The 13,790-nt window shown below is 36.1% G+C and overlaps 1 protein-coding gene across 2 annotated transcripts in view; it reads right to left on the bottom strand.

The window, feature by feature from the left end:
- The window catches only part of POLA1 (DNA polymerase alpha 1, catalytic subunit), a 289,248-nt gene that overhangs the window by 263,371 nt on the left and 12,087 nt on the right, over positions 1-13,790 (bottom strand). For both annotated transcript variants that reach the window (XM_012784581.3, XM_075999456.1), the window contains exons 5-14: positions 11,270-11,385; positions 10,749-10,811; positions 9,809-9,901; positions 9,291-9,378; positions 8,804-9,005; positions 8,537-8,715; positions 3,317-3,429; positions 2,436-2,552; positions 1,611-1,685; positions 587-725 (exon numbers count right to left, since the gene is read on the bottom strand). In XM_012784581.3, coding sequence (XP_012640035.2) covers positions 587-725; positions 1,611-1,685; positions 2,436-2,552; positions 3,317-3,429; positions 8,537-8,715; positions 8,804-9,005; positions 9,291-9,378; positions 9,809-9,901; positions 10,749-10,811; positions 11,270-11,385 — 1,185 coding nt within the window. The remainder of the gene's footprint in view (positions 1-586; positions 726-1,610; positions 1,686-2,435; positions 2,553-3,316; positions 3,430-8,536; positions 8,716-8,803; positions 9,006-9,290; positions 9,379-9,808; positions 9,902-10,748; positions 10,812-11,269; positions 11,386-13,790) is intronic.

The following is a 13,790-nucleotide window of genomic DNA, read 5'->3' as shown; positions in this document are numbered from 1 at the left end:
AGGATAAACCACATCATTGGGCTGTAATGCAAATCCTCATATATGTGTGTGTACATATGTACATTTTCCCGAGAAAAAGGTTCACAGTTTTCATCAGATTCTCCAAAGAATCCAGGACACAAAATAAATTTAAAAAAAAACAACAAAACACTGCCTTAGAATAATCATAAAACATTTTTAAGAGACTCATGAAGACAAAACAGAGTATCATAGAAGCAAATACTGAAGAACATTAGGTAACAGGCCAAACATGCACTATCCACATTGGATAGTGATTCTCTTATCCTCCAAAGGTCAGCTGGCCACATCAGCCAGATCGGAAGTATATGCCAACAACAGCATAATGACGGACGCTCCCCAAACAGCTGCTTGAACTAAGGCCTCCCTCAAACTAAACTGCTAGGAATTACAGAGATAAAATGTTTCCAAATGTATTCCCTATAATCACTCAAGGAAAACCTTGAAGAAATTAACACACAAAAAAGGAAGTGGACAAACTAAATAGACCAATTCCCTAACTTCCCTTTTAAAAACCACATCTATCAACAATCTACTTAGCAGTCTGAGAGTATATATTTTTCCTTACGTGGATTTTTTACTTCAAGCCAACAAGGTCCTTTGATCTTTCTGTTCATCAAGAACAATTCCAAGCTAGATGTGTTGGTCCCAAATACATGAGAAAAAGTTTCTCCTTTCAAATCTTGAGGAAGCTGTGGCAGTTCAGCCTGAAAAAGGCAAAAAAAAAAAAATCTTTTTTGTTTAAAAACTATTACTTCACATTTTCCAAAGTCTATATTTGAAATAAACAAAAGCTTGTCTGTGAAGTACCAGAAGAAACCCCTTTGATATATATGAAATGTAATTTGCCACAAATGAAATCCAAAACAATTCACAGTAGGAAACAAAACCAATTCACAATGACAAAATAATGCATCTTGATGACACCCATTAGAAGAAAAATAGGCCAAGAAGCTCCCCCAAAAGAGAATTTCTGTCCAGAGTTGAATATGCCTTACTGATAAAGAATAGCCAAGTAAGTACCACTCCATTAGAAGAATGAAAGCAATAGAGTGGAACTCATTGAAAATGCTTCCATGGCACTTTTCATCACCATTGCCAGAAATATTTCTTAAAAGTTTCCCTTTTCCAACATCGTGAGATCAAAACACTAGAAGAGAGGTAAGAAGAGGTTAAGGTCCAGTTAATTAACATCCCACAGAATGACCTTGCTTGTCTCGGGAGCAAGAGCAGCACTATAGCAATGCTACTGACACTCCTCTTTCACCTTTCAGCTGCTCACAAGGGACACTTCAACAGACTAATGATGTCCAACTCCATCATGTGGCATTCATTCCACTTGACAAACAGTCCTGCTGTTTCAACTTATTTATTTAAAGATGCATACTTGAAAGCAGAGAAAAGCAGTGTAATCTGTAGTCTGCGTACTTAAATTAATTTTATCCATTTCAATTATTCACTACTGTAAGTCCACCTCAATGAACTATGGGCTTGAGGTGCCCTGCCAATACTCCTAATTGAAAGCCAGCTGAAAGTTCAAAAATAGAAAAACATCATTCTCAACCAAAACCCAATAATTTTCTTTGACTTACTGAATATTTAACTTCCAAGTACTCAGATTTTTCTGGAACATCAGGTATCTCAAAAGCATAGTTCTTTTCCACTATCTGGGCAAGTAGATATTTAAAAAAACATTAGGACAAAAACTTTTCACAAATTAAACTGACAAGATTACAAACACAATATATGCTCTTGTATTTATTTAATCATTAAAAATCCCTACAGAACACAAAGGTAAATAAAGCCAAAAAGGCACCTTTTCCCTGTTCAACTGGGAATACCCAGTGACAAACTGCTAAAAGGACTTCTCTTGGACACTAGAGAACCCAGAAATATTTGCATTCAAGAGGGGCAATAAATGATTTAAATTTTTTATAATGTTAATGAATTAAATAATTTGCTACTATGTGATATTAAACAACTTCATATTACTAAATAATTAGCATTATATTAATAGCTCATGTATACTGACTGTTGGGTATGTGTCAAGAACTATTCCAATGACCTAATAGAAATTAATTATTTTAAATCTTCAGACAACTTTTGAAACAGAGCCCATTTCTCAGATGAAGAAACAAGCACAAGACATGCTACACGCACTGGAGGCAATTAATGTGCTATGAGTTACCTTTCTACTCAAATTAATGAATATTATTTTATAAGCAGTTTAAAGGCAAAATATTTTTACAAATCTAATATACTGTTTGTAGATTCATACCTATGAAATTTCCATTCAACGAACTATAGCCATGCAGAAGACATTTTGCATGAACTAGATATGCAATATCTATTTGCTAAGTCAGGAAATGAGCAAACAAATGAATAGAGCTGGAAAAAATTCATCACCAAATACAAACCTTGGACTTGAACTTCATAATTTTATATTTTGTTGCTATTTTCTCATCAAATTCCTCATAAACATCCTTTATTGCAACTGAAGTTCCCATTTCTTTCCCTGTATTTAGATCAATTTTCTGTTTTCCCACAGAAAGGGGAATGGAGAGAAAAAATAGTATCTGTATATAAATAAGATCTTCTCAATCACCAGAAACCCAAGTCTACATCAATTTTCATCCTCACGATTTAAACATCTAATAGCAGTCTTACAGGTAAGTTCAAAGATACAAAGAGACCCAAAAAATATACTAAATCCAATGCCCAATTCCTCCCAATTGCATCATAAAAGCAATTCAGAGATAAAGATGATCTATCCTACAAAATGGAAGAATAAGTATTATAAATCCTAATCAAGAAGTTCCACAGTTCAACTGAGATTGGGAGGGTGTGGGAGGGGAGTGGGGATGTTAAGTCACAATAAAAAAGGAAGAGCAAATAGAACTGACCTTGCTAAATGGCCATGGAGGGAATGTTACTGCTGCCTACGCAATAAAAGCATGAAAATGAGGCCAAATGCCATGTCATGTTGTAGAACCTTATAGTCCCAACGCCAATTATTATGGAAATAAGGGGTAGGGGAAATAATGCATTATATACCAAAACTCAGACACTTTTAAACTCTTTCTAACAAGTTGAAACTTTGAGTTCTACTTCATTTGTCTACATTTCCCAACCTCTAATGGAGTTGCTGATAATCAGCATTCACTAGACAGGCAACAACGAAGAAGCATCAGGGTTGTGGAGAATGCATAGCCCTGTTGAAAGATAGGGTTGATGGTGGAAGATAGAATGTGTGGCATATACAATTACTAAACACTAAAAGCTAATCGTTAACGTCTACCATTTCACGAGGAAGGAAGTAGAGTGTTCGCTCGATGTTTTTCACCATGACACAACAGCTCACGTGGGTTTTGGCTGATTCAATCCAAACTTTGCCAAAGAGAAATACCACACCTAAAAGAATAAGTGAAAAGCAGAAGAAAAGAAACATTTCAATTATATCAATTAAAAGGGGAAACATAAAGACTCACTGAATGTGTCCACACGTTTATGTCTCATAACTCATTTTGACAGCAAATTTATATTCACTGCCCACTCCCCAAGAGCAGTTCTTTATTCAATATGTATACCATATTACACTATCATGATGGTACAATCTGTAACCACTGAGAGGACAGGACAGAATGATTCTAACTTGGTGTAAACATTTACCCTTTAACCAAGATTTCCCAGATTGAGAGAAACAAAACAAGCAAAGTATTTTCCAACAAATTTCATATTTCTCTTGTGAGAACTTATAAATCTGAGAATTCTAAATTTTGGTTTTAGCACTGTATTTATCGATTAAAAAACAATATGCATGTGTCAGGATAACAATAGTACGTTATCATTTTTCTATACGTAAAACTGTGCTTAAGAAAAACAATTTATCTCATATCTCTTATTCCATATAATAATCAAGATTTTATAATAAGGTTCTACTATTATCTCCTATTTCACCCTTTCTACCTTACAACTACTTAAAACATCTGGCTAGGCAGTGTTTGTTTATAATGTTTTTTTCTATTTCAGTTTAACTCCTTTTTAGATTCCTAAGTAATATATACCATAAAGTAAAAATGCCTTTCTGGACAACTCATTGTTCATAAAAATTGGCCATGAAGAAAGGACTTCAAAGATTCAATAGTCAACACAAGATATAGTCATTGTGCAAAATCCTGGGCTCCATGAATAATTAGATAGTAGTAATCAACACAGCCACTCAACACAGCCACTTATCTGAGATACTATGAAAATTCCGGCACATGCAAAGGCTACTGTTCACAAGGCCAATTACCCCTGTTTCACAAGATTGCTCATCAGTGCTTCCTTTTGTCACATGTCCTGGTAGAAATAAGACCATCTAAGAATTCTCATTTCTGCAGATGATTAAAATTCCTACAAGAGTTGTGTGATTTTCAGCTGGGGGGAGGAAGCAGGGAAGATAGGGGAGAGGGAGGGGAGGACTATGGCGAGATTAAAAAAGAAAAAAATCACAGTAGCTCAGAAAATTAAAAGTCATCTCACAACAGTTAAAGATGGAAAAACAAAATTCCATGCAAAGAAAAATAAAGACCCTAATATTGGATTCAAAGATTCAAATAGCTCATTTTACAGTCAAACTAATATCACATTTCATGCAACACATTTGACACTGTTTATGCCTCATTTGCCACAAAAAGATCATGATAAACAAAGATTACATTCCCCCCAAAGTTACTAGCTGAAACCAGGTGCAGTCAGGATTATTCAACCTTGAAAAAGTCATAATGAAGACAGGATATCTTCCCATGTGCAAAGAGTAAGATTCTTTTCATAATTATGGAGCATTCAGCAACAACTGACTTACTTAGAATCTGTAAGAAAGTGAGAAACAATAACAGGGTCTTTGGGAGTACTTCATTTTTATTAGCAGCATTGATTTCACCAAAGCTCAGTGATCATTACCTGCTATCATGATGAAACTGTTCAACCCTCTGAAATTAAAGAACTTTTTAAAAAAGCCATCTTATTTAACTCTTTGGCATCAACAACAGAGAAAGATGTGCCATGGCAGAGAACACAACTTGAGAAGTACCACAGAAAAGCAGAGTGGACTGAGGGTGAGAAGCCCAGATTTTCACCCTAAAGAGCTGACTACTTTATCTTTTGGAGCCTCAGTTTCCTCCTAAGTGAGTAACTAGATTAGATGATCTCTGAGGCCTTCTACAGGACTAGAAATTTCATTTTGCCTTAGCATTTGGATGACAGATCAATAACAGATTAGTACCTCTTTCAATTGCAAAATATTTCTCAGTACTAGTTGAAAAAGCCTATCCATGACTATGGTCAGTACCAGGAATTCAACACCACCACATATCATATATCAGTTGTTTTGCAAATATAACTGTGCTTCAATCTCAACATCCAACACCTGTTACTACAGACCAACACTAACCAATAGAAATTTCTGTGATAACGGAATTGTTCTGTATCTGAGCCATCCCACATGGTAGCTACTAGCCACATGTGGCTATTGAGTGCTTAAAATGTAGCTAGTGACTGAGAAGCTGAATTTTAAATTTTATTTCATTTTAACTAATTTAAAGAGCTACAAGTGGCCAGTGGCTACCATAGTAGACAGTGCAGCTCTAGATGCTTGTGCTGCAAAATGATGCTCTGTTTACTAATAAGAGTATCAACCAATAAACAAAGGGCAGAAATAATCAATTCATTTTCACAAAAGAAAGACAGTTATTTCTTAAGGTTCTAATCCTTGGCAATTGACACTGGCAATCTGATGCTTTACTGGTGTACTTACTTTGGGCATCACCCATTTTTGTGTTACCCACTCTTATATCCCACACTACTACACGGCTTCAAAGGCAAACTTAATTATAGCAGCAAATGCAACACTGATTCTCTGAAACCTTTCATTTGCATTTACAAGACTGTCAATCACTGTGCAGTTTATTTCAACAACCATTTATTAGACACCTACTATGTGTCTGGTATTGTGCAAGATGCTGGACATGAAAGATCCTAGCCCTCCAGGAGCTTTCAGACTTTGGGAGAAGGAAAAACACAGACCCAGATCATTTCAAAATAATATGACAAATGCTACAATGGGAATGGATATGATGGGGTCACAGGGAAAGGACTCTTAGGCTCAGCTGGAGGTTTAAGAAAACTCCCAGGAGATGACATCTGGGCTGGTTTTTGAAGAATAAGCCAGATGAAGGCATTCCAGTAAGACAAAACACAATAAGTAAAGGGACACAGGTATAAAGAGCACTAAGATATATATACAGAAAACTATTTCTAGAGCTCAAAATTCATAGACGACAGGTATCAGAAGCCTTACTGAGGAGTTTGGACTTTATGTTGTATGCAGTAGCCACTGAAGATTTTTTTTTAAATGAGGAAATGACATAGAGTTATTCTTTTGATCAATTACTCTGGCAGCAATGTGGAGGATGACAGCTTAGACACCAATCAGAGGCTGGTACAATTGTTTCAGCAGGCAAGAAGGGACTGGATGGTAGTTGTGAGGAGAAAGAGAAGGTAGGTTTTCTATTTTGGGAGGAGAAAACTAGTAAGACCTGGTGAGGAAAGTGAAGAAAAGAAGGACAGCTCCCAGGTTTCCAGCTTTGATGGGACCATTAACCAAGTCAGGGAATGAAATACAGCATTGAGCAGAAATAGCAAATCACAGGTAGTAGTACTGGGATGGTCAGGCCCACCATGTTGCACAGCTCCAGGGAGCACCAGTCACACTGTAGTGCTCCAGGGAGATCACATGAAGATGGTATCCCTGAGGTTATATAATGGGGGTAGCCCTGGGTTTGAGCAATAGATGGGAAATCATTTGCTCAGCCTCATGTAATCATACTTACCAGCCTACTTTCCGCCAGAGAGGAACAAAGTAATCAAAGAGCTGAGAGGGTCTAACCAAATCATATTGCCCTAACTAAAGTAGATTAAGATAGGAAAACATATAATCTTAGAAATGCTAAGAAACTAACACATAGCAGTGTGCTACTCAAGTGGCTCTGCAAGAATTTATACACATTTGATAACTAAAGCATATTAATGCTTCTGACCCTCCCCACAGACCACTGACATTTTTCTAGTTAAAGTCAATGTGTGATTATCTTTAAGGTAAATCTGGCTTTCACATCTGATAGTTAACACTTATCTTCTTATTCATACACTTGACTTTACGGACATCTAGGTACTCCCTCTATTTTCAATGGAGGCAGCCTCCAAGAAACCACTTTGAAAAATGCAGTTTATATCTACCACAGACCCAAAAATGGATCTAAATAAAAACAACTCTGTTTAAATGTATATACTGTATCTTACATTAATCTGACAGACCTTGTCACGCCCCATCCCACACTGAAGAGCTCAAAGTGGCACAAAAGAAAACTGAATAGCCTCCTGGCTTTTTGCAAGTCAAGAATTCATAGTATTAGCTCATTAGGAATCATCCTTGATTCCTCCTTTGTCACCTCACTCATCCAATCGACTGATAAGTTTGTATCAAAATACATATCAAATGCCTTCACTTTTCTCCTTTTCCCCAACCATCAGGGTCCAAGGAACTAGCAGCCCTGCCTTGGACTAAATGATCTCTAGGGCTTCCACACTTCCCCATGACTCCACTCCAGGCCACCCTTCCACACGTGTGTACACAAACACACATGCAGCACCTACTCTCCACACAAACCAGAGTGTTCCTGTTCAAGTGTGAACCCAATTATGTGACCAGCATCCCCTGCATTTAAAACCGTCCCCATTGCTCTTAGACTAAGATTCAAACTCCTTAATATGGCTTTCAAGGTTCTTCATTAAATGGCCTTTGCCTTTATCTCCAACTTCATTTTATACCAATCTTGTCACTTGATTATTATGCTATAACCACATGGGCCGCCTCCTTCCTCTCTCCAGGCCTTTGCACTTACTGTTTCCTTAAGCTGAAATGTCCTTTCCTTAGCTCTGCATGTGCCTCAAACCTCAGCCCATTGGTCATCTTCTCAGAAAAGCCCTTCCCTGGCCATCATCCAACTCATTTCCTTTATATCACTTATCATCTGATTTACTGCTAATTTTCCCCCACCCATTCCCACCCCACTAAAATGTAAGCTCCATCACAATGTAGGGAATTTTTCCAGCTTATTCACCCCATCTCAGTGCTTGGCGCACACAACAGGTGTTCAAATTTGCTGAGTAAATACACAAATTAATGACTGATTCCATTTAAAGTACATTCCTATAACTTCAGATACATCAAAAGTGAACTACACACACATTCTAAAACCACATATAAATAACTTTTAGAATAAGCACTTTAAAGGATTATTCACACCACAGTTCCTCTCCATCAGTGTGGCTCATGAACTTTGCAATGAATGAGTACTGCTCTATTACAATGCACGTGAGGGCAGAGCTTGGCCTGAGCCAGTTATAATCACTGAAGTATTTAATGGAAAACCGCCACTCCGTACTAAAGGCATATAGTTATCTTACGTATGATTACCTGGTTGGTTGTACTGATCTTCATAAGCATCCAACCAATAAAACTGGAATACTTGTTCCTCATCTGCCCCTTTTACCAATGGGAGGTGACTGGAATCCACTTGAACTTCCTGAGCTGAGAAACTGCTGTCATCTTCCTGATCGATGTCCCAACAAGAGACATCTGGGAGAAAATTTCCTCTGCAGAAATCACATTTTCAAAAACCTTTCAAAATCCAACAGGATAATTATAGATCTATTTGCCAGAAAAGTCATAAAATGCTCTTACAGGTAGGATGTGGTTCCTTTCCCAGGATCTGCCTTGTGTTTCACCCCCTCTGCTGGCTCACTCTCTTGGTCCAAAGTCTTGGCAGCAACTGGCTCTACGTCCACCTCCTCTGCTTCCATTGGCTCATCAAAGTCACCATCTTCAAACTCCATTGAGCCTGATGCCTGCTCGTCCTCCACCTGCTCCGCCTGCACCTGCTCTCCTGTAGGCATCATTGCACATTCCTGTCAAGTGCTGGTGGCATGGGGCATAAAGGCTTACCCAACACTGAACCAGCAGCCTACCCCTTTTCTAAACTATGTTTGCATTTCTCTTCAATCTCCAAATTGGATGTTTTTTAACTTTTACTGCTAAGAATTCAAATCTTTCATACTTAAACTTGCCAGCAAAAAACTTTGGAATCACCTCCACATCCTCCATCACAAGGCCTCCATTTCTGGCAGCAACTGCTCAACACCCTTACACTTCTGCCTGACATCAGACTTACCAGAAAATTCAGCACATTTAAGAGCAACAGGAGTTAATGGGGATTCCTTTCTGGAGATAGAGGAAGCAGTTTTTCCTGAAGGAAATACCTGTAAACATTTTAAAATATTTAGTCAGTTAGACCTGCATACTAAAACTATGCAACTGTCCTGCCCTGACCAGAGATAATGACAGTTCCCATTTACAAAAAGATCTTATGTATTATTAACATAATAGCTTCAATTATTTTACTGTTACCTAGATTTACAAAAAAATAGTTGTTTCCAGGAAGAAAATTATTGCATTTAGCACAGTTGTAATACCTATAATAAATGCATACTAGTTACTATAAAATTTACTATGAAAAAAGCAGGCACATGCTATTTTTGAAATACATGAAACTATATATTGAATGAGAGTCCTAATTTAAAACAAAAATAGCAAACAAATTCAAAGGCATTTCTCTCACACAGAAAAGCAACAAAGGAAGTTTAAAGCAATATTATAAGTCAATATTGAAGATATTTCTACACATTTTACCTTGGGGGTATGCACAGAGAAAGGATTCAGTGAAGCTCCAATAGACCTTTTCTTCTTCAGTATCATTACAGGTGGTGGAGTTATTTGAGGTGTCTGAAAAAAGGGTAAAACATTCACTGCCATGCTTGGTTCACCAGATAGAAAAAGTACATTTCTTCACTCACTGAAGCCCAATAAGTAAAGCATTTTTTTCCTTCTCTGCCCCCCACCCCACCCACAATCTATGTTCTTGCACTGTGGTTACTATAGCAACAATACTACAGAAATCACTAGAAAACCAGAATAGATATTAAATACCCTTCGCCAGTTTTTTCTTTTTAAAATTTAACATACTCTTTCACTAACCCTTTGAGAATATCACATTTTAAAATGTCAAGACAGAACTACATGGTGTTGATGTCAGTCACTTTAATCAACGTCACTTAGAAAGAAGTATACTACTAAATGAGAGCTTAGGCTTTATGGGAATGGCCAAATTTCAGATTCACAGTGCAGCTAATCCTGTTTGAGTTCTATCAGGGATCGCTCACTATCTCTTCCTTCATTCCCACTCAGAATTCAAGATGAGGATCTCACGCTTGATTGTGCAGACTGACAGGCTTCAGTCTATTTAGGGAACATACACTACAGCAACTGAACACAAGCAGTGAACATTCACAGAACTGACTCCTGGGTGTATTCTTACTACTTCAAACACACACCCACACAGTCCTATCTACATAATCACATAGCTGTAACAACTGGAAATTACTCACCTAAAATGGTGAGAAAAAACCAATTTGAAGGGCTTTTGTTTTTGTTTTGTTTTTTTAACGGTTTTTTGTTGGTGCTGTCCTTGCATTTTTAAAAATCCTAGCAATAGTCTGTGTTGTATAATTATTAAAGTGTTTCTTCAGCCTATGTCCCCTGTATATTTTATAACTCCTGGAGATTTACTTACCTCAGTGTTCAGATCCTGTAGAATGTCCCCTAACAGATCATCCTTGGACAAGTCTACAGCTTTCTAGAAATTACAAAGAAAGATAAAATGACAAAGGCCTGCACTTGAAATTTTCACCCAGAAATGTCTATGAGAAGAAGAACCTAACCAGTCAGTCCTTGCTTCTTCACTCCTCAATGACTGCTAAACTACCATTCATAGATTTTAACAACCACCTATATATATAATTCCTAAATCTACAGCTACCATCTTCTATTTTCATCCTCATTCCATGATCTTCCTGCTAATCACTGAAATTAAACACACTCTCAATTCTGCTTTTCTGTTCAATTTTCTTTTTATCTCCCAAGTTTTAACCACTGAGGTACCTAAGTTCACTTAGAAATCTATATCCAACTTAGTGAATAAAATTGGGAAAATGTTACTCAAATATATATTGATCTCACCTATTATCTGTATAATCAAATATCAATTCACTTCACAAAGGAAAAGACAAAATATTAGAAAACCATTAAACTCACATCTGTAGTTTTCTTTCCAGCACAAGCAATGAACATTGACTTAATATTGTTTGGTTTTGTCACTACAGGCTTCTTTACATTCCTCTTGTCTTTGTTTCGTGGTTTACCATCTTTTCCTATTGGAATATAAATTATTCAGAAACATGCACCAGAAAAAAATCAAACTGGAAAACTAAAAGCCTAGTCACCTGCTCCCTGTATATGTGAATTTGAGAAGAAAATTATTAAGAATTAAAAATACAAAAATACAAGATTTTATACAAGGTACATAAGGAAAAATATTTTAAATGAGCTTAATTCAAGAAAACTTGGGATACATGTTATTACAAAAACAGATGAAATACAAGTTAAATATCAGAATGAGCTAAGTGTGACTGTTTAATTGCTACTGTTAGTGTGAATAAAAAGCTTTTTTTAAAAAGTGGGATGGTTTTTGGTTTTATTTTTTGCTTTCCCCATCGAAATAAAAAGATAAAGCTGATCTAGAATTAAGGATTAGTCTAGGAGCCTTCATAAGATCATCTCTTTAGCTCTATACTGAATCTGACAGGAAATTCAATTATGAAGAAATGGAATTACCAGTTATGCTACTGTAGCATCCTAATTTCCATTTTATGAGGAACAGCAACCAAACACACACACTATATTGTATCAACACTATACAGAACAGACATTTTCTCATTAAACAACAACCTTTGCCGTATGCTTTCTCTTATGACCATGTGTAAATCACCTACAAACTTCTAATACTGTCAACTTTACTCTTGCATTTTGATGTATCTCAGAGTAGTCTCAATCTCAAAAAAAAAAAAAACCTAGAATGAATAATTAAAATAGTGTGGTAGTGGCAAACAAATAGGTCAAATGAAATAAAAAAATAAAGTCTAGAATAAGACCAAATTACTTATGGAAATTTAGCATATAACAAAAGTGGTATCTCATATCACTAGGGAAAAGATGGGCTTTATTAAGTAGTGTTGGCTAGCCATTTGTAAAGGAGTAAATCAGTATAAATACTAAATGGATCACAGATCAAAATTTTCAAAAATGAAATTTTACAAGTACTAAAAATAAAAAAGCAAATTCCTTTGTAACCTGGGTGTGGTGAAAATCTTTCTAACTATGATTAAAAATTCATGTGCAAAAAAAATATAAATAAATTCAATGATACCAGAAACAAATTAAAAGAAAAACCAATACATAATTTTCCAGTATGTATCACAGATAAAGGACGAATTTCCCTAATAAAAATTTCCCTGACATAAAGAACGTTAAACAAAAAAAAGCCCAAAAGCCCAAAAGGAAAGTGGGCAATAAACACAGACATATATAAACAGTTATTAAGTTTTATGAAAAGATGTTCAACTTAATATGTAAAAGAAATGCAAATGAAAACCATGCTGAAATGCCACTTCTCACATATCAGAGCAACAAAAATTCAAAAGCTTAACAACATACTCTATTAGCAAGGCTGTGGGTAAACAGGCATTCATACACTGTTTATGGGAGTGTAAAATGGGACTTCTATGAAGAAGAATTTGGCAAGATCTAATAAAACTTCATGTGCATTTGCACTTTGAACTAGCAATCCCATTTCTAAAAATTTTCCCTGAGGAAAACACCACAGAGTGGTGTTTTGCACAGAGTTATGCACAGAGTTATTGGATGTGGCACTATTTGTAATAGCAAATTACTGAAAATAATCTAAATGTTCATCCAAGGAAACCATCTGAATAAACTACGATACATCCATACAATGGAATACTATGCAGCTATACAGAAATAAATAAGAAAGAAAAAAAAATCTCCATGTACTAATTGGGAGCAATTTTCAGGATATCTTGTTCCATGAAAAAAAGGAAAGTACCAAACTATATACAGACATTATCTTTTGTGTAAGAAAGAAAAAGAAATAGAAATACACACACACAATTACACTCTGTGTATATAACACAAAGAAATTGAAAACAGGTGTTCAAACAAAAACTTGTACACAAATGTTCATAGTAGCACTATGCATAATAGGTGGAAACAATCCAAATGTCCATGGACTAATGAATGGATAAACAAAATGTAGTAAATCCACACAGAATATTATTCAGTCATAAAAAGGAATATAGTACTAATACATGCTACATGAGTGAAACTTGAAAACATTATGCTAAGTGAAAGAGGGCAGAAACAAAAGGTCACATATTGCACAATTGCATTAATATGAAATGTCCAGAATAGGCAAATCCATAGACGGAAAGCAAATGAACGGTTGCCAGGGGCTGGGGGAAGAGAGACTAGAGAGTGACTGCTAATGGGTATGGGGTTTCCGTTCAGGGTGATGAAAATGTTCCAGAACGAGATAATGCTGATGGCTGAAAACACTGTGAATGTGTTAAATGTCACTCATGGAAAATTTTACATTATGTGTATTCTACCACAACAAAAGATATTTTTCATGTGCTCAAGACTGTGAAAAGGTTTACAGGACATTTGTGAAAAATGTGAGACAGGAGAACTGCATCAAGGA

Source organism: Microcebus murinus, chromosome X (genome assembly GCF_040939455.1).
Source record: "Microcebus murinus isolate Inina chromosome X, M.murinus_Inina_mat1.0, whole genome shotgun sequence".
NCBI classification, from domain to species: domain Eukaryota; kingdom Metazoa; phylum Chordata; class Mammalia; order Primates; family Cheirogaleidae; genus Microcebus; species Microcebus murinus.
The sequence above is the reverse complement of the archived record's forward strand: the minus strand, read 5'-3'. Positions and strand labels throughout refer to the sequence as shown.